Source organism: Nyctereutes procyonoides, unplaced genomic scaffold (genome assembly GCF_905146905.1).
Source record: "Nyctereutes procyonoides isolate TBG_1078 unplaced genomic scaffold, NYPRO_anot_genome, whole genome shotgun sequence".
In the NCBI taxonomy this organism is placed as follows: domain Eukaryota; kingdom Metazoa; phylum Chordata; class Mammalia; order Carnivora; family Canidae; genus Nyctereutes; species Nyctereutes procyonoides.
Window position 1 is genome coordinate 527,253 of NW_026575142.1, and position 25,153 is coordinate 552,405.

At 38.4% G+C, this 25,153-nt stretch overlaps 1 protein-coding gene across 1 annotated transcript in view; it reads left to right on the plus strand.

The window, feature by feature from the left end:
* Positions 1–25,153, plus strand: part of COL5A2 (collagen type V alpha 2 chain) — a 140,731-nt gene that overhangs the window by 77,201 nt on the left and 38,377 nt on the right. Inside the window, exons 7-21 of the mRNA XM_055308458.1 lie at positions 3,308–3,418; positions 5,039–5,116; positions 6,763–6,807; positions 7,814–7,867; positions 8,273–8,326; positions 9,441–9,494; positions 12,378–12,431; positions 14,944–14,997; positions 15,956–16,000; positions 16,515–16,568; positions 19,619–19,663; positions 21,045–21,098; positions 23,294–23,392; positions 23,725–23,769; positions 23,880–23,978. Coding sequence (XP_055164433.1) covers positions 3,308–3,418; positions 5,039–5,116; positions 6,763–6,807; positions 7,814–7,867; positions 8,273–8,326; positions 9,441–9,494; positions 12,378–12,431; positions 14,944–14,997; positions 15,956–16,000; positions 16,515–16,568; positions 19,619–19,663; positions 21,045–21,098; positions 23,294–23,392; positions 23,725–23,769; positions 23,880–23,978 — 945 coding nt within the window. The remainder of the gene's footprint in view (positions 1–3,307; positions 3,419–5,038; positions 5,117–6,762; positions 6,808–7,813; positions 7,868–8,272; positions 8,327–9,440; positions 9,495–12,377; positions 12,432–14,943; positions 14,998–15,955; positions 16,001–16,514; positions 16,569–19,618; positions 19,664–21,044; positions 21,099–23,293; positions 23,393–23,724; positions 23,770–23,879; positions 23,979–25,153) is intronic.

Here is a 25,153-nt window from a genome sequence, read left to right on the forward strand (position 1 = left end):
TCTTCCTCTGCTTCCATTACCACCAGTCAGGATTTCACGATGTGAAGTGTGGTTTCTCAAGCCCAACACTCTTGGCATTTGGGGCCAGCTGATCCCTCTACGTTGCAGGGTAACTGGCAGCATTTCTGATTCCACCCACCCGCTGCCAGTCGCAGCACCTGCCCTCCCCATATAGCCGTGACAGCTAGAAATGTCTCTTGATGTCACTAAATGTCGCTCCAGGGGGAGGGAGCAAAGTGCTCAGGATGGAAAGCCACTGCTATGGAGATGTTCTCATGAAGCCCTCGTTCCTACCGATGACCATGGGGTCTGTGTCTCATCATGGGGACTTGGTTCTAACTCAACTACCCTGATCACTTCATGGTGACCCACCAGCAGTCCGTCAGGACATGGACAGTGGTTCAGGTTGCACGTGACACTTCTTGGGTCTCTTTCCTCATCTGTAAACTGGGAACAAGCCAAGTGTTACCCACCCCAGCATCTCCTGAGTGTGTGGTGCCTGGAGCTGGGGTGGCACTGACGGGCCCTTCCTCTCCTGGGTGTTTAGAGGCCGCCACCTAGTGGCCTTCGGTCAGTACTGCTGTGCAGATGGTTCCCTGAGAGGAGTAGGGGTGCATCCTGGGGGTGGGGGGTGGGAGTGTGGCGGAGGGGGGGTTGGTGGGAGTGGAGGTTGGTGGGGGCCGGGGGTGGGGGGTGGGCAAGGTTGGGTGGTGGGGGGTTGGTGGGGGTGGGGGGCGGGCAAGGATGGGTGGGTAGGGGAGGGTGGGGGTGACGGTGAACAGAAGTTGGTGGGGGTGGCTGGGGTGGGGTGGGCAAGGATGAGTGGTGGGTCGGGGGTGGGTGGTGGGCAAGGGTGGGTGGTGGGGGGGTCAGTGGGGGTGGCTGGGTGGGGTGGGCAAGGATGGGTGGTGGGTCAGTGGGGGTGGGGTGGGGTGAGGGGGAATGAGGATAACGGGACGTTTACCTCAACACAAATGTGCGTACTTCAGCTCCCTTGAAAACGGGAAGGTCTATATTTTAATGTGTTCCCAAATTATCTTTTCTGTTTTCAATGTTTATCAGAAAAACTGCTCATGTAGTATATTTTTTCTTACTTTCATGTATAATTATGTTCACTTTATTTTGGGCCATTTTTACAGATTTGTACTAATTTCAATCTCCATTTGCACAAGAGTACAAACTGTGTAGGCTATGGAGAGGAGACGCTTTGGAGGCACAGAATACCTCACACTCAGTAGGACAGTGGGCCGTCTTCCGGTCGGACTTCGAAACATGATTATTAATCATAGAGGGATGGAAAAAGGATACGATTTTTGAGGATCAGTATTACCCAGACGTCTCTCTACTGTCTCATATTGACACTAAATGTGGCTTTGGTGTTGTCTTTAGAAATCTCCTTGGGAGCAGAGATATTTCAGCTCACGTTTTGCATATAACAGAACCTGGTTCTCAGCAGCTTCATGTTTCAGAAATACAAGTTTTCCACGCAAGGCCATTCGCGTAGGTTAGACGACTGCTCTTCCTGTGCTGCCGTGGACAGCACGCATTTGCAGTTCGTGTGCTCTCATCTGTAGGCTCAGGGGTCCTAGACGGCAGTTACGGTCAGCCTCTTAAGCATGATTACAAGCCTTCAGTGAACTGGCAGTGGCGTAGGGGTCAGCGAGGGTTTGACTTGAGAAAGTAATTGATAATAGTTTTCTGAGAAATTATTTTAAGTGTGTTTCAGACTACTTCTGTTTGGTAGATAAGTTCACTTATATGCCCCTTTCCCAAGAGGTAAACAGATCCTTATGAATCTACAGAAATGTTTGAATATAGTAATTAAATTACTGAATAGCTGTTACGCCACCGTCCCCACGGCCATCATCTGCAAACTGCCCCCTTCCCCACCTCAGCTTGTTTTATATTTTCTCTTTCCGCTGTATCAGCTCCTGTTCTAATTACTTACTGTAAGCCAGGAGGTGTTCTCGTGGTTAGGCACGAGGAGCTGCTTTTATCAAACTCCAATTCACTTACCGTATTTTTCTTGATCTTTGCTTCTAATTATAAAAACCATACGGACTTTTGAGCTCTTTGGTCCCTTCTTTCCTTGTCAAGTCTGTTAAGACTCTTCAGGGTTAAAAGTCAGAAAATACTTCACAAGACTTGTGGGAATGAAGAGGTTGGGGGCTGGAGCATGTTCAGAACTGAGGACGTGGCTGTTCCCCAAGCTGCCTCCAGAATGGTTGGGAGGAGAGTGGAATTTGGCAGCTTGAAATCCTTGCTCACTTCTCTGAGAACTAGACTTGGCTGGGTCTCTGAGCCTTTCCCTCTCCTTCTCATTGGTCTGGTCTACCTTCAGGGGTGGTAAGGAAAATAAAGTTTGCCAGACTCCGAAGTACTAGAATAAAGAGGATTGAAATGTGAAAATGTAATAAGCATATATTGAGTGTCTGCTGTGTGCCAAGAACTATACAAAACACTAAAAAATTCAAAAGATTAAAAAAGCCACAAACCCCAGTCAGTGGGCTTTCAGATATTTTTTTGGGGGAGAGAGGAGGTTAAGCAGGCACATATACAGTTAACTGTAAATCTAAGACAAACAAATTCAGAGATTTTTATTAAATATCACAAAACCAAACAAATAAGGAAGCTTATTCTAGAAAATTGGTGAACTGAATACAATTTTATGATTATCCCAAGAAGGCTCATGACTGGGGATTTAACACATCAAGAGTAAAATTTTTACCTACAGTATACAATGCCCCTATGGAAATCCACGGCGTCAGCAGAGCTGATGAACTTAGTCTAGGTTGCTGGGTTGCTATTGGCTGTTTTTTTTTTTTAAATAGAATTTTTTTTTTTTTAAAGAAGTTTGAGGTTCACGTAAAATTTCAAAGGAAGGCACAGAGTGCTCATGTATGCTCTGTCCCCATAGCCTTCCCCACTGTCAGCCTCTCCCGGCAGAGCCCGTAGTTCACGTGAGGATTCCCCTGGCGGGTGTATGTTCCAGGGACTTGGACCAGCACATACTGACACATCCTCATCATCCCAGTACCATACACAGTGCTTTCACTGCCCTAGAGTTCTGTGCCCTGCCTCTTTATCTCCCCATTCCCACCCTAAGCCCTGGCAACTGCAGATCTTTTTACTGTCTTTATAATTTTGCCTTTTTCAGAATGTCATAGAACTGGAATCATCATATAGTAGGTTATTCATTTTTAAGATGATGAGCACTCCATCTCCACCAAGAAGTCTGCACGTTCAGCTTTCTATGACGTACATATTCGGCAGTGGGCTCTAAATCTGCACTGGCTTGTTTCTCCAGGGTCCTCGTGGTCCTCAGGGAATTGATGGAGAACCCGGGGTTCCTGGTCAACCTGGTGCCCCAGGGCCCCCCGGACATCCGTCCCACCCAGGGCCTGATGGCATGAGCAGGGTGAGTTCTGGGCATTACTCAGTGTTGTATTTAGATTATACGTTCAGCTTTTAAAAATTGTGTAATTGGAGTATAGCCGACCTACAGTGTGGTGGTAGTTCCAAGTGTGCAACCTCATGATTAAACGACTCTATACGTTACCCAGTGCTCGCCAGGCAGGCGTGGCTACCATCTCCTACCGCACAATGTCATCACAACGTGGTTGATTACAACCCTGTGCTGTACTTTCCATCCCCGTGACTTATTATTTTATAATCAGAACTTTGTACCTCCTGATCCCCTTCACCTATTTTGCCCGCCCTCCTCCACCTAAGTTTTTGATTTATTATTATGATTTCAAGTTGTCTCAGTTCAGATGTTGGCCCTTGACTGTAAGAGCAGCTAAGTGAGTGCAGTGCTGCTATGGAACAACAATAAAACTAAGAAGTCACCAGAGAATTGTTGGAAAATTCCAAACAGCATTTTTTTAAAGTACTACTTCAAATAACTTGTTTCTCAGTTCTGTTCTGGACTCTGCAATTTTGTTCTTTTTGTTGATTTTAAAGGACTACTAATACTCTTCCTAATAGAAACTGAAAAGAGAAACATCTGTATCCTCCTGCTGTTCTCCAGGCTCAGGATGCTCACAAAGTCTGTGCCATGTCCTCCGCAAGAAGGGAGGATGACACATCCCTTATAATGTATATGGAAAAGGCCACAGAGTTGACGCTAAAAATGCTATCTGGTTATTTCCCAATTTTAGTTTACTGCCAGAAATGAAATAAAACAAAATATCTTTCCATAAATGCTTTCTTGAATTCTTAGTGGCAGACATAGGGGATTTATGAATAGATCACCCAGGAAAACAAGGAACATATGGAGCCCTGACATAGGACTGTTGTTTTATAATAATTTATACAGTTTCTTCTCAACTGATTGCAGAAGGAATTGCCAATTTATTTTTTCTATAATATGCACATTTTCCCCAATAAAGTCTAGAAATTAACAGCACTCTTGGAATATATATATATATATATATATATATATATATATATATGGACAATTTTGGTCAGTTGGGTTACCAGAGTTTTTGTGAAAGAGAGTAGGTAAATCTGTTGCCAATTCTTGGAACAGTCAATGATTCATTAAAAGGATGATAAAATCTTTATCAACCTCTGTAAATACAGTTAAAGTTTACTGGTCATGAACAAAGAAACAATACCATCTAAGTAAAATAGTCTGGAATGGAAACTGGAATCTTCAGGACAGATATTTTAAAAGCATCTTGCAGGCTTTGTTCAGACATTTGGCAAGCACCAATTGTGGGAGGAAATCAGATAAAGAGATTTGAAGCTGAAATCGATGAGACGGGCAGGATGGTGCACGCTTTCACCCAGCGTGAGACCGACCGCGTGGTCCAAAGGAACATGGTTATAAAATACTCCGAGGAAGATTGTCGAATCAAAAACACACACAATGAAAACGAGGTTGAATCTTTTTCTGCACTTTAAAGTCAAAAATATAAAAATATTCTCAGAAGAGTCTTTGTATAAGAATCCCAGATAATGTGCGTTTCTCAATTTAAGTTTGTTGATGTATGTCTTTTACTGTGGAGATAACATGAACTTGTTGCTTTCACAGCCATTTTCAGCTCAGATGGCTGGGTTAGATGAGAAATCTGGACTTGGGAGTCAAGTAGGACTCATGCCTGGCTCTGTGGTAAGTGCAGATTTTACCGATAAAGCTCTTGTGGAAAATAACATTATATAAAGCAAGGTTTGAATTAGCTAGTTAAGAAGTAGTCTGTGTCTTCTTAAACAAATCTGTCCGTCCATTAACTCCTTCAAATTATTTATCAAACCCTGCCGTGTACCAGTTAAAAGCCCGGCGGTGTTCCATTCATAACTGTGCAAAGTACTTGTTGACTTTAATAAAGTGTTGCCTCTATAGATCATTTGATTTATGAAGAAAATAAAGAATTTTAAAACATATACTCACCACAACAAATGTTAGAAACAGTGATTTGGCAAAACTGCCATGTGGGAAATTTTGGCTATCTATCTATTTATTTATTTAAAGATTTTATTTTTTTATTCATGAGAGACAGAAAGAGAGAGAGACAGAGAGGCAGAGACACAGGCAGAGGGAGAAGCAGGCTCCATGCAGGGAGCCTGATGTGGGACTTGATCCCGGGTCTCCAGGATCACACCCTGGGCTGAAGGCGGCGCTGAACTGCTGGGCCACCCGGGCTGCCAAATTTTGCCATTTTAATTTTTGTTTTTTCCTACTTAACCATCCTCTGACTGCCTCAGCCAACAACTCTAAAGTTTCCTCATAACCATTCCCATCGACTTTTTAATTTCTTCAGCTGCCAACAGGAATCCCATTTTCTCTGAACCTGGATATTTGGAGAATACAATCTCGTAACTCAAAGGCATCCCAGATTAATGGAATGTCAGGCAGTAGCCAAGTGTGAAGTTAGGCCACATACATAACCACCCCATTTACCCATCCTTAAACATTGTTTGTATACTTTTTAAGTCCTTCGCAGTATGGGCTTCTTCAACGATCACCTTGGGATGAATTTTTGAAATAGGTTAGTTTTCATCCACTTGAAGTTCAAATTGCCTATGTGTTTATTTTCTAATGAAGTGTCAGTTTTCTTACTAGCTAAACCTCTGATCAGTTCAAAATAAAAATTTAAATTTTTGCCATAAGAACAAACTTGATTTTGATCTAATTGATTTCACTTTTTCTGCCATTTCAAAAATTATATGCATATATTATTAATATAATTTCTAAAATGGTATTTTCCTTCTCATTGTCATGCCTCAGTGTAATCATTTCATACTTAAATGGAGAAAGCCTATGTAGATACTTTAAATGTATGTTATGAAAGAAATAATCCAGAAATCTTAGTGCCATAGATAATTTCAAACTTAATTTTAGTATGACCTATTCAATATTGTTGTTGATGGCTTCCTAAGTCTTTAATTCAACGTGTTCATTCATTTAAGTTATAAGAATTCTCTGCTGTGACACTGAAGAACTAAATAGACAGTTTGAGAATTACTTTGCCTGCCAAGATTTTTCTTTTTAACAGAACCACCCTTAAGCATGCAAATGTTCTTGTCCCAAAGACATGGGGAAAAAAGAGGCTGAAAGTATATATAAAATCATCCCAAATGTTGCCAAACTTTAATCTTCTTGAATTTAGCTACATTCCAGATGAGTACAAATGGAGAATGTCATCATCTTTCACTGTCAGAGCTTCACTTTTCCAGATTCTAAGCCTGATGCAAGATTTTTGAAATTTTGGTCTAATTGTCACGAACACTATGCAACTTTTCTCATTTGTTTTTAAGGGTCCTGTTGGCCCAAGAGGACCTCAAGGCTTACAAGGGCAGCAAGTAAGTCTTTTTATAATTAAACTACGTACTGTAACAAAATAAATACAAATAAGGTCTCTGTGACATGAATGCTTTTGGCTGGCCTTTAAATTCATATTGTAATGCTCACTTGGAACAAGCTGATTCAGTTAACTTTTACTCAGAAATTTATGCAGCATGTTTTTCAAAGTTTCTTCACGGGGCTCAAGTTTTATCATCTGGTTTCTTTATGTGACTGGCCTCCAATACAAAGAATTTTTATATGCCTTTGCTTCTAAAATAACAGATCATTATGTCATGTCATAATGAAAATTCTCCTAATTGGTTATGTGCTAACTCTGAGGCTGAGAAACCAGATCACAGAAGGCTACCACCATGTGGTATTAAAAACTACAGTCAAGATAATCGCTCTATGGAATCTTTAAAAAGAATATAATACTACACTTTCTTTCTATAGCATATCAAATACAAATAAAATAGTGTGGTGCTTTCACCAGATAACTTTTGTAGTGATTTGACAGGCAGTAGGAAATATTTTTTTCAGAAGAAAGGGGAAGAAAAAGAATCCTTAGCTCTGTTAAAGATTTCATACGATTGTTGTCATGTGTGTGGAGTGTTAATTCAAGCTATTTTATATTCCTGCCGTCGGTGAATAGAAAAACCTAGTTGTTGACGGTGATGAAGAAGATGATGGTCACGTCACGATCGTGGTGCTAACTACCACTGATGGAGCACTCACTCCATGCTGGCTCTACTCTAGGTCCTTAACATGTATTTGTTACCAAGAGAGCTATGACAGCCAGGCGAAGTAGGTAGCATTATTATCCTCATTTCACAGATTAGGAAATTGAGGTATAGAGAGTCAGTAGCTCCCTCAAAGTCACAGAGCTGGAAGGTAGTAGAGCCAGTGGTTTAAACAACTGCACCATCTGCAGGAATATGTGATTTAGTATTCTGTTTTTCTTTGGTTTGTATATATAATTTACATATAATTCTATTTATTTACATAATTTGTTCTCAATTTTAGGGTGGTGTTGGCCCTACAGGACCTCCTGGTGAACCCGGTGAACCTGGACCAATGGTAAGTGTCAAGTAAGCATGTAGACCCAGTTAAATATGGGTCCACAGTTGTAATAATGTAATAATAATGATGAGCTATTTATTTTGTCAGCTCTTTCCTAATATAGTGAGAAATTACAGTCCAGTTCAGGAGGCACATATTATGTTTCCTGTGGTAGAGTATTTAAATTCAGAGGCTTTGAATATGGTTAGCAGACCATGCTGACATATTTGCATTTATGAAATTGATTTTTTTTTCCTTTGGGCCCATAAGCTGAAGCATGCAACATAAAATTTAGAATATAAATAAGGCTATTTTCTATCATATTTTCATTTGTCTCAAGGATATTTTAGATTTTTATCATTGATAAGTATAGGCGCAGAGAAGTAAATGTTCTCTTTTCCTTTTGTTTCGTTTTATTATTAGGGTCCAATTGGAGCACGTGGACCAGAGGGTCCTCCTGGAAAACCCGGTGAAGATGTAAGTTGCCTTCCTTCATTATGTTTTGAAACTTTGAAGAAGAAGGAGCTACAGCGTTCATATGAATATTATTCCTTGATTACCAGTTTATTTTCCTCACTTGTAGCTTTCAGAAACTCAGGCAAAACTGGAGCGTGGTTTTACAAAATCTAAGAGTATTCTTCATTTTGATGGTTGTATATCGTTAGATTCTTTTTCCTTGAATTTCTCTGGATTTCCATTGTGATTTCTCCATAAGATGCTAGAATTTCTGTCACGATAGCCATGACTTTTGCTGGTGGAACCCCTGAAGTGAACTTAAAGAAAATACATTGCTCGGATGGCAAAACATTGTTATGAAGTCTTCATTAAATGGAATTTTTTAATGTATTAATTGTGTAGTGCCGATATTGCTCTCCAATGCTGAAAAAGCCATTTCTTCAATTGGCTTTTTAAAGTTAAGACTCAACTTCAGGTTTTAACAGTAATAACGGGTGATCTAAGAACAGGATGCAAAAACAGATTTGCTTTTCTGGATTTTTTTTTCTTAGTTGTACCAAAATTGAGGATAAAATTATGGGTAAACCATTAATTTCTGTGTGATATAAACCAGGTAAATATTTTCTCTGTGTGTGTCATGAGATTTATTTAAGCAGATTACATTGAATTTGGTTATAAAGAAAATATGTCTAGTAGTTCTTAACTATTTTATCACAAGAAATGACATGTAGTATTCTAAGAAACTCTTAATTCAGGGCCTCATGTTAATACAGAATAACATAGCATATACCCGTCTGTGTATGTGTGGGTAAATTCTGATGTTTTAAAATAGTGAGCTAGGTCAGACAATATAATTGATATTAATTTCTTCTTCTGGATAAATTAATGAATGAAACCTTCACAGCTGACTGCTATAATGGATTGCTAGCAGGAATAGAGCCAGTTTCACTTTTATACTGTTTGGAGAGCATTGGGCATGAGCTTTCTTATTTGGTGGTGGTTGGGGGGGGTGTGGAGGGGGCATGAGCTTTCTGAAAAAAGAGTTTTATCTGCAATTGATTTGTCATCTAGTCTCAGAAGGGAGTATTTTAATCCTCTTTGCTTTCTCCTCCTTTTTTTTTTTTTTACCTTAAAGGGTGAACCTGGTAGAAATGGAAATCCTGGTGAAGTGGGATTTGCAGGATCTCCAGTAAGTTAATACTTATCAATACAATGCCATAAAAGCAAACTTTGAAAAGTAAAGACTATTAAAATCACCTTGTAATTCATGATGTACGTTAGACAGTATTACCAAGATATGTTCCCTTCTGTCATTGTGAAATAGTACATTTTGCCAGAGTGACAGCTAATTCCAATTTCCTATTTTGCATTGGCACCATATGAATAATCCTCCTAGAGCCAGATAATTATTTCATAAGCTAACATGGACACTCTCCAAACTGAGTGTCAAATTTACGAAGTCACCAACCTGACCTATTTCTATTTCACAACTTCCTAATCCCATTTGTCTTTTTATTTTTTATTTTTTTTCCATTTGTCTTTTTAATATCTTTATTTTGTATTGTCCACACGTCTAATAGAATAGCTTGAGAGTTTACTGATTTGTTTTTTATATGCTAAGGACAGTATATTGTGGACAGGATGCCTCTTTGGCTGTTCCTCAAACCGTCATGTTGGCTAGAAGTCTTGATCGATGTTCTGGACCCTAAAACCTTATGGCAAGATACACTGATGGCCAGTACCCCTAACATAGCTATTTTTCCCCCTTGGCTTACCACAGGGACACGTCCCTGGTAACACACTCCACTTGGCCCTACTCTGAACCCACCTTTTCATCCTCACTCAGTGTTACTTTGATAGGCCCTCTCCTAGGATATGCTACACAGGCAATGGGGAAAATTAGAATAAGCAAGCAAAAATCCTCTTAACACTTGTGCTCTTACAGTTTCTCCTTGTCTAACAACCCCTACACTGATTCAACCTTTTACTTCCTACATTTCCTGTAATTTTCTAGTGTTCCTTCCACTCAATACAACCAGTAGTACTGAATTATTTTCCATTTACTTCCTGAAAATTGATGAGGTTCAATGCGGAGATTTTCTTTTAAATGAGTGCTCGTGTTTTAAGGGAACTTACTGGGCTCCAAGGATTATTTCGTTTCAAATATAAAACCAGCTCTTTGCCCTCTCTCTTCTTTTCCTCCCTCATGAGGAAGGCATGAGGTTTAGTCATTAGCACAGATGTGCACGTCTTCCAGTCCAGGCTTGGGCCTCCCGTCCTGCTGCACTCCTGCGCATCCTCTCAGTGTAGGCCCTCCGTGGGGAGGAAGAGGCCCTGCCAGCATGTCACAGATGCACTCTGCAAGTTCTGTGCAACGACACATGTGATTGGGGTGTGATGACAGTCTCAGGTCAGCAGAAAGGGAAAATTTTATGAGTACTAGTACATCTGGTTCATTTTCTTGTTGTATTAGAGATATGCAATCACATGAGAATTCCCTTGCAAACCACAAAAACTCGATGTTCACTAGTTACTTGAAATAGCATAGCTCAGTAATTCTCCTATAGGCTGCATGTACTGAGTTTCCTGCTCAGGAAAGAGAGGGAACAAATATCAGTAAAGTGGGAAGCATTCCAGTGGAAAAACTTAAAGGAAGTTCTTGAAGTGAGGAATTCCTAAGCAGGGCTGTGTAAACAGAAGAATTAGTGGAACTTTATTTGTTCAGAGAACATGGTTTGATGTGCCCTGGCTGTTATAACCCCCCCTTAAAGCACTACAGAAATATTTTCCCTGTAAGAGGTCACAGAGGAGTGATTGCTTTGCTTTTATCATATGAATTTCATTGAGTATTTAGAAAACAGTGAATGAAGGCAATGATGTCCAGAACAGAAGATTTTGCCATCTGTGAGATTGTGTCAGCACAAGAGAATTTCCTTAGATAAGGTTTGGGAAAAGTGTTATGCGTGTTAAGAGCCATGTTAAACCATTTCTTCAGTTGTTTATTCAGTGTTTATTCATTGGATGCCCACTCATTAGGCATAGGGCTGAGTGCCACAGATATGCAGATTAATAGTAATAATTGATAATAATTGATACATCGATCTACACTATCACTGTACTCAGTTTTCTGGTGCCAGTGGCAATGGCATTCAATTCAAAGTCAAATTAATGTAGGCAATGAGAATAAGTGAATAATTAAGTCCCTGGGTCCTTATCTATTTGAAGAGAGTGTGAGGGAAAAGTTTCAAGCATCATTTCAAAATAGTCAAACCATTTGGATTTAATTTTCTGTTTGATTTCTCTTGTTTTTTTAATTCACTATGCTTAGGTGGGGGATTCATAAATTAGCATAAATTAAGGCATTATCGAGTCTAGGATCCAACCTGTTCTCTCCACATTTCTTGACCAACCCCAGCCCTTCTGTTGGATATTTCACTTCTTTCATTAATCTTTGAAACAGTCATAGATCCTAAAACTTCTCCTGAACATTTTACTTAAAATAAATTTTTGATTACATTTTAATGCAATCTTTCTAATCCTATTCTGCTGCCCATATTTAGTAGTTCAGAGAAAATAAAACAGATGTATTTATTCTTTTACCACAAGTAAAGCACAATATAGAGAAAGCATAGTTTTCCTTATGTTCCTTCCCTGTTTTTTTCCCCAAATATGTTGATCTAGTTGGTTTAGACATTGAACATATTGATTTAGGCTTATTTTCCTGTTTTATGTTTGTTGTTTGCTTGTATTTTTTGTTTTTTTTATGTTGTTTTTGCTATTAATTATAATACAGTGATATAGTTTCAAAATTTGGAAGTGTCATCAAATCAATACCTGACATTAATCCACATTTTTGTATAAGTCATGTTCCCACTTCTAACAGTGTATTTGCATTGCTAATTTTTGATCACCTAGGTGTATTTTGGCAGATTAAAGTGTACTACTCCATTCTCTTTGTTGGTATTTTGCTAAAAGAACCTAAGAATTAGATTTTTTTTTGGAACAAAATTTAAGCCATTTCCTATTCTTATTAATGACTTTCAATTGCCTTATCTATTTTTTTTCCCCATAGGGAGCTCGAGGATTTCCTGGGGCTCCTGGTCTTCCAGGCCTGAAGGGTCACCGAGTAAGTTCAATCCTTTGAAATCTTTTCAGATATCATAGCTTATTGAGTAGAGTCTGGGGAAGCATTACCTTCAACATCTTTATAATTCTGCTTGTCAGTTGTCCTTAGCTGGCTAGGGTCTCCGTATTCATCTGTGGTTACCAAATTCACAATGCTTTTTTATATTTCCTTTGAATTTCATTTGATTCTATAAACAAATATATTTTGTGTTCTTACTGTATGCTGGTTACTGTACTACAAGAGGACACAGTGATGAATGAGAAAAATCCACAGCCTTCAGCTTCAGGCGAATAGGGTTACAGTTATGAAGACAAAATTACATAGTAGAATAAGTGACATGATACTAGAGAGTGCACTGGGTCATGGGAGGGCCCAGTCAGCCCAGACCTGGAAGGCCACAGAAATGCTCTCTCTTTATAACTCAAGATAATTAATATGTAATCGTTATGTGTTACCTACATATATAGAAATTACGTATCACTCAAGATGAAGATAAAACTTTTTTTGCAGCAGCAGTGTGTGCTTGATCACAACATTGATGGGCATGTAACAGAACCAGAGAGCTGTTTCTGGAGAGGATTCTGTAAAGCCTGGTGCCCATCCAACAGTGAAGAAAATTTCCATTGGTTGTAGTAAAGAATATACACATGAATATAATCTGAGAGACTACTTTGAAAAGTAGGGCAAGATTAAAACCATAGAAATTATGGAAGACAGGTAGAGGGGGAAAAAGAGGATTTGCTTATGTAACTTAATGATCATGATACAATTGGTAAAATTGTTGTTCAGAAATATCACACTGTCAATGGGCATAATTGTGAAGTGGAAAAGGCCCTTTCTGAAGAAATATAGTCTGCTGGATCACAAAGAGGTCGTGCATGTAGAGCTGTCAACGTTATGGGTCGTGGAGGAAACTTTGGTGGAAGAGGAGGCTGTGGTGGAGGTGGTGGCAGCAGAGGTGGTTATGGAGAAGGGGATGGGGATATAATGGACTTGGAGACTTGGAGGTGATGGTGCAGTGACGGTGGTGGTCCTGGTTATACTAGTAGGGAGGGACATGGTGGTTTCGGACCAGGATACGGACGCCAAGCAGTCGGATATGGCGGCAGTGGAGGCTATGTTGGTTACAATAAAGGAGGAAACTTTGGAGGTAACTCTGGTGGTGATGGGAGCCACAATGATTTTTGGAAGTTATAGTGGATGACAGCAATCAAGCTATGGACCCGTGAATGGGGGCAGTTTTGGTGGAAGAAGCTCAGTCCCTATGGTGGTGGTTATGGAGCTGGTGGCGGAGGTGATGGATGTGGTAGCAGAAGGTTCTAAATCTCTCAGAAGAAAACGCTACAGTTCTTAGCAGGAGAGAGTGAGAGTTGTCAGGAAAGCTGCACTTGGAGATATCGCCCCAAATGCAGTAGAGGAGCTGCAGAACTCTGCCACTTAAAGGAACGATGATCCACAGAGAAATTATTGCGGCTTACATAGGAAACCCTTCCTACCCAGGACTCTCACAGCCCCAGTTGGCAAACCTTGCAGCTATTATTACTGCAGTTAGTGTCAGATGAGGTCTTTTATCTGTTACAGCTTTTTCTTTTTCATTTCATCACATCAGGTATATTGTCCAACATTGTGGTCGTGGTGCCAGGAATAAAAAATTAAGAGATTTTTAACTGTGTAGTTCAGTTTTTCTACATTTCAGTAAAGAAGCTTTCACAAAATGCAGTTTTTAAGATGTTTACTTGTGAGTTAACAAGTAAAGAAGATAATTGTTAATTACTATTTTGTATGAATTTTGCTCAAGTGAACTGTAAAGAAACACTTGCTGACTTGCAGTTTAGAGGGAATTGATTCTCTGGATTTCCAAACCAGAAATAGACTCTGACATGTGGAGAACATACATATTTGTATGTTTATAGTATGTTTTACATAAGTAGAATTAGGTATTTAAATTAGCATATTTGTGAATTTTATAACATTAAGATTTACCTTCAAATGAAAAAAGATCTCAAAATTCCAGAAAAAAAAGAAATTACCTATCTTCTATCTATCTGTCATCTAATTATCAGAAAGCATGACTGATATTTAATAAGTATATACTGGCTGGCCTGTTTTGAGTAGTTGAGCCTCCGATTAGAATGCGCGCTGCTATACTAGTTATTAATTATTTTGAATGTCATCCATTGCTATAACCTAGAGTTTATAACTATATAAACTGCATAATTATTTGTCTTCTCTAAAACCACCATAAGTCTTTCATATGTAGCTATAGATGAAATTTCTGCGAAGTCACAAAAATCTGAAAGGTGAGAACACTACAAATTAAGAATGTTGCTCTAATTTTCTTTGAATAGGCTTTCAAAAAACTTGAAAATTTGGAAACATTCTGAGTGACAACTTTAAATGACCATTTTTATATTTTTATAAGGCACTTTCTGTGAGCTTTTTGGTTCTTCTTTTACAAATCTGAGGATGAAAAAAAAGCAAGTAAAATATAAATTTATATTTCTCTTCTTAGGGACACAAAGGTCTTGAAGGCCCTAAAGGTGAAGTTGGGGCAACAGGTTCCAAGGTAAGCATGCCCATTATCCCCAAGTCACGTCTCTGTCACACCTTAGGTTTGCTTCAAGTGCCTACCAATTTTTCAGAGCCATCTTAAGTTCTGGAGGAATGAGGAGTACCAAAAAAGAGATATTTGAGTAGGTCAATATAATTTTTAAGAGATGAGTGGCAGTAGATTTGGCAGGGCCCATGACATGGCTTCCCTTTGCCACCAAGAACAGCCATCATGGCACTGGGTTTCTGCCAGCATGGGGTGGGTGTTACAGGAAGATGGTACTGTGAATTCACCCGTTAAACACACTCCCTCTTCTTTCTTCTTCAAAAATATCTGAGAGGTTTAGGTAGTTGTTAGCTTCATCATTTAGTACCCTTTTAATTCCAAGGCCTTCTGGCCATTGTCTTCACAAGATGTGTTTATGTTTCGAGAGAGAGAAAGAGAGAGAGACCATAAAAGAAGTACAGAGGACTTTTTAGTGGGAACTTCATGCAAGATATACATACACATATCTCTGTGTGTGTTTGTGTGTGTGTGTGTATTTATATATGTGTATATGCATTGGCTTTAATCTTTTTTATTTTTAAACTTCCTATAATAGATCTTAAAAGGTCAGTTTTAGCTTTGCAAAGTTTTACTTGAGCTAAAGTATTATCAGATATAAACATATAATTACTTTTTGTTCCTAATTAATATGAATAGACATGATAGTCTTATCAATCTTGTTTATTACATTTTCAGTTTTATTTTATGCTTATTTCTATAGAAACTAAATTGCCATTGCATTTTAAGAGAAAATAATACATCAGAATTTTGAGGCCCTTCATTTCAAGTATGCCTTTCAGATGCCCAGTCTGAAAATACACTTTTAAAATCACACACACACACACACACACACACACACAGACACAGAAAAAGTGATGTATCAGTTGTAGGTTTCTCATACTGTAATATAACCTCATTTTTGCTTTAGGGTGAAGCTGGCCCTACTGGTCCAATGGGTGCCATGGGTCCAATGGTATGTATCAATTTAATTCTTTGGGTTTTATTTGTTTTTTTTTTGTTTTGTTTTGTTTGTTTGTTTTTATTTTTTAGAAATTAAGAGAATGTTTATATGAAAAATAAAAAGATATGGAGAAGATATGTTACCTGATGAAGTAAACTTGATTACCAGCTGATAGAAAGGCATATCCAGAGAATTGCACCCTTTAAATAGAACAGGCTTCTTGCATTTCATTGTTTTTCTTAACCATTGAATGCTCTTATTCTTTTTCTATAGTTAGTGTTTAAATCAGAATTATTGTAGATTTAGTCCATTATAGTTACATAAAGTAAAATCTATTAGGTAAGAGGTGGTAGGTTATGTATCCCCACAGGTAGAGATCTTTTCAAACCCACAGTTGCTTCTAGAAATACTACTGTTTGGTGGCCAATTATGATGAGTCTTGGTTGGATTGCGTGATGTAGCCAGACTACCTTAGGAGTCAAATAAGATGCTTCAAGAGATGTTTTTTTTTCTCTCTCATCTGTAGGGCCCAAGGGGAATGCCAGGAGAAAGGGGAAGACTTGGGCCACAGGGGGCTCCTGTAAGTATGTGTGCTTCAGTGTTTTCAAAGGAACTGAATATGTCTTTTAAATGAGAAAATAGTACTGGTTGTCTACTTTTTAATTTTTCGGTTTTTATATTTGCTTTTTATTTTGAAATAAATTTAGGTTTACAGAAAAATTGCAAAGGTAGTATAGAAAGTTCCTGTGCAAACTTCACCTAGCTTCTGTTAATGTTAACAGCCTACATAACCACAGTACATTTGGTGCCTACTTATATTAATACAAAAGTTAAGAAAACTATAAAAACCTATAGCAGCATGGAATAGAGTCCATGAAAAAAATAAAAAATTTGGAATAGTAATAAAATTATAGTAGGTACTATTTACCAAGCAGCTGTCGTATGCCAAACATTCTTCCATGCTTTATTTCACATTCATCATAATCCTAAAAGGTAAGTACTGTGAGTGTACCCTTTTAAAAGAGCCGAGTTTTCTGATTATCTGTGTTTGGTTTATTTTATTAGTCTTTTAAAGCTTTTTTAATTTATTCATGAGAGAGTGTGAGTGTGAGAGTATGAGCCTGAGAGAGGGACAGAATGAGAGGGAGAAGCAGGCTTCCTGCTGCGCAGGAAGCCCAATGTGTGGAGCTCGACCCCAAGAGCCTGAGATCATAACCTGAGTTGAAGGAAGACATTTAACTGTCTGAACTACCTAAGCACCCCTGTCATTGATTTATTTTAAATGTATAGATTGAGAAATGCCCTTGCTGTCTGCCTGTGTGCCTTGACCTAGCCAGATAGGGGATGTATTCCATTGTTTCTGTTCATAGCTCCCTGAAGGTGTTAGACTATACTTGCTAATATTTCAACCTTGCAGTTCATTGTATTGCACCTGCTTTAATTTGGACAATTAAGGACTGCACCTGGCCTTTATTGCGAGATCTTCTCATCCCCATTAATAATAGGAATCCCAGGCTTACAGTATCCCCTGCTGTTACCCTTAGCCTAAAGATGACAACCACCTTAGAGTTTCTGAGTAGTACAAAGTCAGGGCCTTGGCTGGGGAGAAGTGAGACCCTCTCACTAGGCCCTTTCTTATCCCTTTGAAGATAAAGTGTCGTCTGGAAACACAGAAAATACTGTAGAACATAGTCAGCTGTTGCCTCACCCACCCTTACATGGAGTATCCACTCTAGTATGTTTACTTCTCTGTGCTTCATTCTACTACCTGCCAAGGCAGTCCTGGCATTTCTATCCCACTTAGTCTAGGCCATTGCTCTTCCTAAGTTTCAAAGAACCATCTCCCATGTCAACACCATTTTTCAGAGTCTTTATCAGAGTGTTAACTGCATCATGGGAGAGTGTTTGTGTATTCTTTAAGTTTTCCACTTTATGTTCTTTCCCTCCTGATCCAGTACCCTCAGGACCTACTCACATGCATTCTCTTTTGGATTCTCCCTCTATGTGATGTAAAGCACTCATGACTCCTTTGGTGTGTATCTTCCCTCTTTTATCAGAAGCAACTTTTCCTCAACTTAGTTATTTTGAGAAAAAATAGTTATTCATCTGGTGGCCAAAGGACAGGAGCAGGGGGTAGTGGTGGTAGCATATATTGCCTGGTAAAGTAGAGGCTTCTGCATTCCCTTTAAGCAAGGAAGAATAAGCTATTAATGGTGGGGATGGTGGGAATTTCTACAGGCCCATAGACTTCAGAGTTGAGATTTCAAAGTTCTTAAGATATCCCAATGCCAAATTTCATTCCTTCTAACCAAGGGCCCTCAAAATAGGGACAGCATAACAGGCTTTCTGTGCTTTAGAATTCAGCCTTCACAAGGGCTATTGAAGCTTTATCAAGCCCTGATCCCAACCATCAACTTTTTCTTCCCTCTGATTGTAGAAGATTACGATATTTTAAGATGCTTCCAAAAGAGTCTTATAATGATGATTAAACACCATTAGCCTTTCAATGTTTTTCTCCAATGTATTCATTCAACAAGAGCCATGAAATTCCGTCAATTTTATAATTGCTACTACTAATCCTTCTCAAGTGCCTGAGCTACTGTACCCATAGCCCTTTCTCTGACACTTGTGCCCTATCTCAGTTTACTACTGGAGACAGTGTTCATTGCTGCATCACCCCAGGATGTCAAGAGTGAGTCCTACTTCATCTGTCACAAGCCATTCAGTGAGGAGTCCAGCTTTACATTTTCATTTTAGAGTCCACTTTCTTGTACTTCTTCAGGCACCAAGGGTATCAGGATGTTAGGTCTGGTTTCCTAGGAAACAACATCAAAGCAAAGACTTATATGCAGGACATTTATTGTGGAGTGCTCTCAGAAACTACATTTGTGAAGAAATGAATAAAAAGCAGGGTTTGTCACAGGGAGAATTTAAACTGTATTACAGTTACAACAAAGACCCCAGTCTCCATGAGTCCTCAGTTCCATGAGAACTATGGGGCTGGCATGGCTCATCAGACTTGTCATGAATGGGGGGCCAATCCTTTGTACCACTGCAGTGGTACCTGGGAAGAGGCATAACCTTGGCTATGTGAACTCCTTAGCTGAGGGCAGTTTATGGGAGGGTCTTAACTATGAGTCATCAGCTTGTAACACTTCCAGCAGTGGTACAATGGTTTCTTCAGTGCTGAAGGAAGATCTAGATGATAGCCATAGCATTCACTATTTAATTTCCTCTGTGTGTGCGTGCGTGTGTGTGCTTTATTTTGTTGTTTTTACAAGAAGCACATTCCTCCTCTGAGTTAATCTATTAGGAAGGCAGATGTACAAAATTTCAGTATCTTTGAGATCATTTTATTGAAAGTCGTATGTTCCAAGTAAAAAGGATCATTTTAATCAGTTTCGTTTTTTCAATTTTGATTCTTCTTTGTTATTTTTGTAAGGACAAATGTGTTTATTACTACCTTATCAGTGTTGTACAAAAATATATTTTTTTTGACCCATTTAAGGGTTGTTGGTTAACTTTAATATTTATTCTTCAGTTTTTAACATGGAAATTTTAGAAAACAAATGAATTATGAGCAAATACTGTAGAAAATGGAATTTTATTTGTCTTTTTCCTCCTAATTAGGGACAACGAGGCACACATGGTATGCCTGGAAAACCTGGGCCAATGGTGAGTTGTATTACTTTCATATTCATTCACTCATTTATTGTTCCATTTGTACATCTGTTAACATTTACAGAGCATTCAGCGTCCTGGACACTTGGAATAAAAAGGTGATAAAAAGGTGATAAACACAAATCACTTATATTTGGAAACTGCCTTAACTATCAAGGGAGAGAGATATATCAGTTACTATTGCAGTGTAATGCTGTTGCTAACTGCTATGCTGTGCAGTGCAACTTGAAGTACAATTATGGGAACCTACCTGTCTGTACCTACATCTAGAGTAAGATAAAGATATCAAGGAGGACTTAAAGAGGAGCAACTTTCAAGTTAAGTCTTGAAAGATGAGCATATAAAATGAGCGGGAGGGGGCAGCCTGGGTGGCTCAGTGGTCTCTCATAAATAAATAAAATCTTAAAAAAATAAAATAAAATGAGCAGGAATGTAGCATGGTCTACAGGATGGATAGATGAGAAAAGCACAATAAACTCAGAGAAATACTAGGAGGGTAAATCAGATTTGAAAGTATTTGCCTTTAGGATCTTTCCTGCTTTGTTACTCCTAAAAAGGAAATAATAGCAGGAAAACATAAGTATAGTTTAAAAGGGATTTTATTACTGCAAAACTGATGGAATTATAGTATACTCCTCAAAGAAGAATCAGGATAACCTAGAATGGAATGCTTCCTTTTTTTTTTTTTTTTTTTTAAAAAAAAAGGTTTTATTTATTTATTCAGGAGAGACACTCAGAGAGACAGAGACACAGGAAGAGGGAGAAGCAGGCTCCATGCAGGGAGCCCGAGGTGGGACTCGATCCCAGGACTCCGGGATCACACCCCGGGCTGAAGGCAGAAGCTCAACTGCTGAGCCACCCAGGAGCCCAAGAATGGAGTTCATCTTATACTCATTTCTTTCAATGATTTAAACTCTATGCATGTCTTCCCAAATATGGGATAGTGATAAATATCCACGTCAGCTTGAAAAAAAAATCACTGTAAAATATCCAGGTGATTCTTAAGCATCATTTTTATAAAGTACAGTCCCGGATTTTGGTATAAAACAACTTTCTAAAAACTATATTACTTGGTTAACACAAATAAAATACATCTCTCAAGAAGCAGTTGTTTCAAACAGTTTGTGATTGTGACTTGTTCTCTAATACACTACAACAACAAGTGTTTAATGCCACTGGACATGTCTTTTGGTACTATTTCATACCAATGTTGGAAGGTACTTATAATAAAATTATATTATCGTTGGGATTTGAAAGTACTAAGTGGATTATTCTTATGTGTCCAAATACAGAACGTTGCCTAAGAATGAAAGATGATTCAGTAGGACATTGATTAAAAAACATGTCTGATCACTTTTCTGGTTTCTCTTAATAGGGTCCTCTTGGGATACCTGGATCGTCTGGTTTTCCAGGAAATCCTGGGATGAAGGTAAAATGTTAATATGTTTAGCTGATTACAAGAAGTACTAGGTTATGAATCCCAAAGTGAGGAACTTCATTTCATTAATTGTATGGAGGTTGCTCTTAACCATGGAAAAAGCCTAGAGCGTTCTCAGCGCTATTCTGGTAGGGGAAAAAAAAATAGCTTAGAATATTTAAAAATGAGATTAGCAAACAATATGTAACTGAAAGAGAATTACTGGTAATTATACAATTGTAAAGAATCTGTTGCCTTAGAACTCTAAGGCTAGACAATTGTAACAGCTGCAAGGAATAAGAACTTAATCTGAATTGGAGCTCTGTTCCTGGATACAGCACTAAATAGCAGAATGTTCTAAACAATAGGAGGTTATAATAAATCAGAGGTTGTCAAAAGGCTGTTCTCTCACACAGTGCTGGCTTTCACTCCTATTCCTGCTCCCTACCATTGACACAACCCATTTAAAGGAATAAGCAGGGAGGCTATTTGGCTTTCCACAGGGGAAGGGATTACAGTATTCTGTTGGGATGATTTACATTTGTAGGGAGCCACAATTTGTTCTTTCAGTATTTGGGATGATAAATTCAAGGATTAGAGTAGGAGATTATTAAGATTATACTAGCTAAATTAGTGAGTACATTCCGAACACTACTTACAAGTTTTAAACAACACGGTGTGTTTGATTGCCTCTCACACCCAGTTTCCCCTTGGCAATAGTTTTGTTCATCTCAAAGAGGAGATGTACTCACAAGAGGCCATGGCAATCCCCTCACTTCTCTAAATCTTGTCTCCTCACGGAATTTTGTTGAAGGTTAAGTAATGCCCTCCATATAGATCCACACTTCCTGTTAGTAGTGCTACTCAAATGGGTTTTGAACTCTATTTTGAAACAAACAACAACAAAAAAGTCCATAGCTGACATTTTAAATACTCAGAAATGTCACCATCATCAAGTCAAATGATTCTTCAGGCTGTCCCTAATGCTGTCTCTCAACTTTGGGCCGCAGAGATGTGGCTGCTTTACAGTGGCGCCCTGCATCATTTCACTAACCAACCCCTTATTCACTGAGAACTCACTGTGCACTGGAGCTCGTAGGACCCTCTTGAGGTTCCCTCTGTTTCTGATCTGCTCCCTGAGGTCCTAATCCAGCTGTTCCTGACTCTGGCCTTAGAGGGCCCATCCCCCCATGGTCCCTCATCAAAATATTCAAAAACCCTTCCCCTTTCATGTGAGACCCTCTGCTCTTACACTGAGTTCTGGCCAGAGAACTAGAGATAGAATGAATACTCACAGCGCCCACGACTAAGACTGGGCAGAAAGCAGTTTCTGCTAGATTGTGGCATCTAGCTAAGACCTCATTAGAATCACAATTTATATAACAGTTCATGCTGCATATTTCCTTCTCCTCCTCAGGTTTTCTAATACTGGCTGTTGGATACTGAAAACTGCTTAAAAATCAAACAGTTTGCAAAACTGTTTTTCACAGAAATTGTTTGTCTGTCCTATTCCCACCTCCCCAAACATAAAATTCCCAGATCTTTGTTTTTGGCCGGGATTCTGCTACACCTGTTAAATTCTTCCATGGTCTCTGTTTTTCTGGATGAAGAATAAACTTCCATCTCCAGTTCCTTGTATTTCAAGGATTCAATAGGGATTTAACATGTTTTATTGGCACTAATGAACACCCATAGGCTTACAATTTTAGTTTTAAAATTCCAGCTCCAGGTCCCACTAGGTTAGAGCTAGAGGGATCTAATATGTTTATAAAATACAGAAAGTCACTTAGGTTTAAATTTTGGATAAATATAGAATAAATTTTTAGTATAGATATGGCCCAAATATTGCCTGGGACAAACTTATACTTAAATTATTTGTTATTTATCTGAATTAAAAGTTAACTAGACATTTATATTTTTATTTACTATCTGGACCACTATCTTGGGTTGAAATAACGGTAGTTATCAGGTTACCTTGACGACTTAGCTTTGCTATTAATGTTACAGACATCATCACACTCGAAGAGGTTTAGGAAAGTGAGTCCACTTGTTAAGTCATAGTTAGGCACACATCCTTTGTAAACCAGTTTGTGCTTATGACTCCTTTAAATACTTGAGTATTAAATGTAAAGCTCCAAAGAAGCAATTAACTTTGAACCACACATTTATGTTCTTCTTAAATTAACATTTCTTTTGTATCCTGTTAGGGAGAAGCAGGTCCCACTGGAGCAAGAGGCCCCGAAGGTCCCCAGGGTCAAAGAGGTGAAACTGGGCCACCAGGCCCAGTTGGCTCTCAAGGTCTTCCTGTAAGTTCCTAGTACATTTAAGAACTATATTCTTAACAGAAAGCTTGACATGTTTTATAACTTCAGAACAAAGGCAATCTATTTTAATATATCTTCTTTGAATTCTGAATGAGTGTTTGCAACTGACTTAAAAAAACATAATTCTCTTGTCAACTCTGCAAAATTCTATCTACTTTATGGAAAAGGGAATTAGTTACAGAAGTGAGTTTTAGGATATAATGGTGGTTGATGTTTTACAACAATTTTCTGCTTCCTTTTGGAATATGAGTGGACATTCAAAGACCACCCTAGATATGGCTTAATAGCTTACAAACTTTTCATGTATCTTTTAGGGTACAGTAGGAACTGATGGTACACCTGGTGCCAAAGGCCCAACGGTGAGTAACTAAGTGCATTTGTGCCACATGAAACACAAGTGGGCGTGATCCTTGGGACCATAGACCTGTACTTAGTCTCTGCTCATCATGTCGTTCTTTCATTCTGATAGGGCTCTCCGGGTACCTCCGGTCCTCCTGGCTTGGCAGGGCCACCTGGATCTCCAGGGCCTCAGGGTAGCACGGGACCTCCAGGAATTCGAGGCCAACCGGTAATGTCCTTTAAAATAACTATCATCGTTAGTATAATCCGACGAAGAGCGCCAAGAAAAACAGTATTCAGTGAGATGGAATGAGACATAGATAATGTGACTTATTTGAATGAGCCAATTAAAGACAGAAATCTTTGTAAAGTGGAAGCCAAATGTTAATGTACAGTGTAGGCTTTTAAATTCAAAGGGGAACATTATTGCGTTGTGTTGGATTTTAGTGGGTTTTTAAATTTAAAATAATAAGGTCATGACTTTGGTCTGCCTCATAGAATTTTATCAGTATTTGAATAATAAACTGATGGAAATATTTTACAAGCCAGTGTGAAGAAATCTGGAGGCTATAATGACACTTTGGTTAAAATGGGTTTAACGGCTATTTCTCAAGAGATATTGTGAAAAGTGATTCCACCATATTGTTCAAATCAAATGAATTTCCATATTTTGTGAAATTATTTATTAGAAAAAAAATGTTACGACAAGCCCATAAGAAATAAACACTTTGAGAAGCTGTGCTTATATATTTTTAGCTTGATATATAAAAATTAAAACTTTCTTTCTTAACACTACCTAAAACAAATATTTTGAATTCTGTTCCAAGTAACTTAGTTATGCTAATAAATCCTTTTAAATGCTGGTGACAGATTTATTAAGACATAAATGTTGCTGATACTTCACATTTGATTTTATCATGTTCTCAATTTAGCAATCTGCTCCCCACAAGTTTAACTAGTATTTAAAAATACATGTATAAAAAAAACACAGAACGCTCCAAAGATGAAATGCCTGTTTGAAGTTGTCCAACTGTCAATAAAAACATAAATATAAAATTATCTTGATTCTGGGTAAACAAGTCTGTTTCCTAAAATAAACCTGAAATAGATTTATCTGTAGAAGTTGTCATTGTTAGTTCTATTTTAATTAGCAAATTGGAATAACTGAATAATTCTAAATTTCCTAGTATGCATGATAAAACAAGATTTTAAAAATAAGTCTCTGAAGACTGTAAAATAGACAAACTGCTACCTAATCAATACTAGATTTTATAAAATTTCACATACATTCTACAAGATTTGCAAAATTTAAAAAATGATAACACAAACTTACCAGCAAAAGTTTTCAAGGCCCACTTAGTATAATTAATTAAAGCAGGTTGGACTGGCTAAATGTCCTGGTTC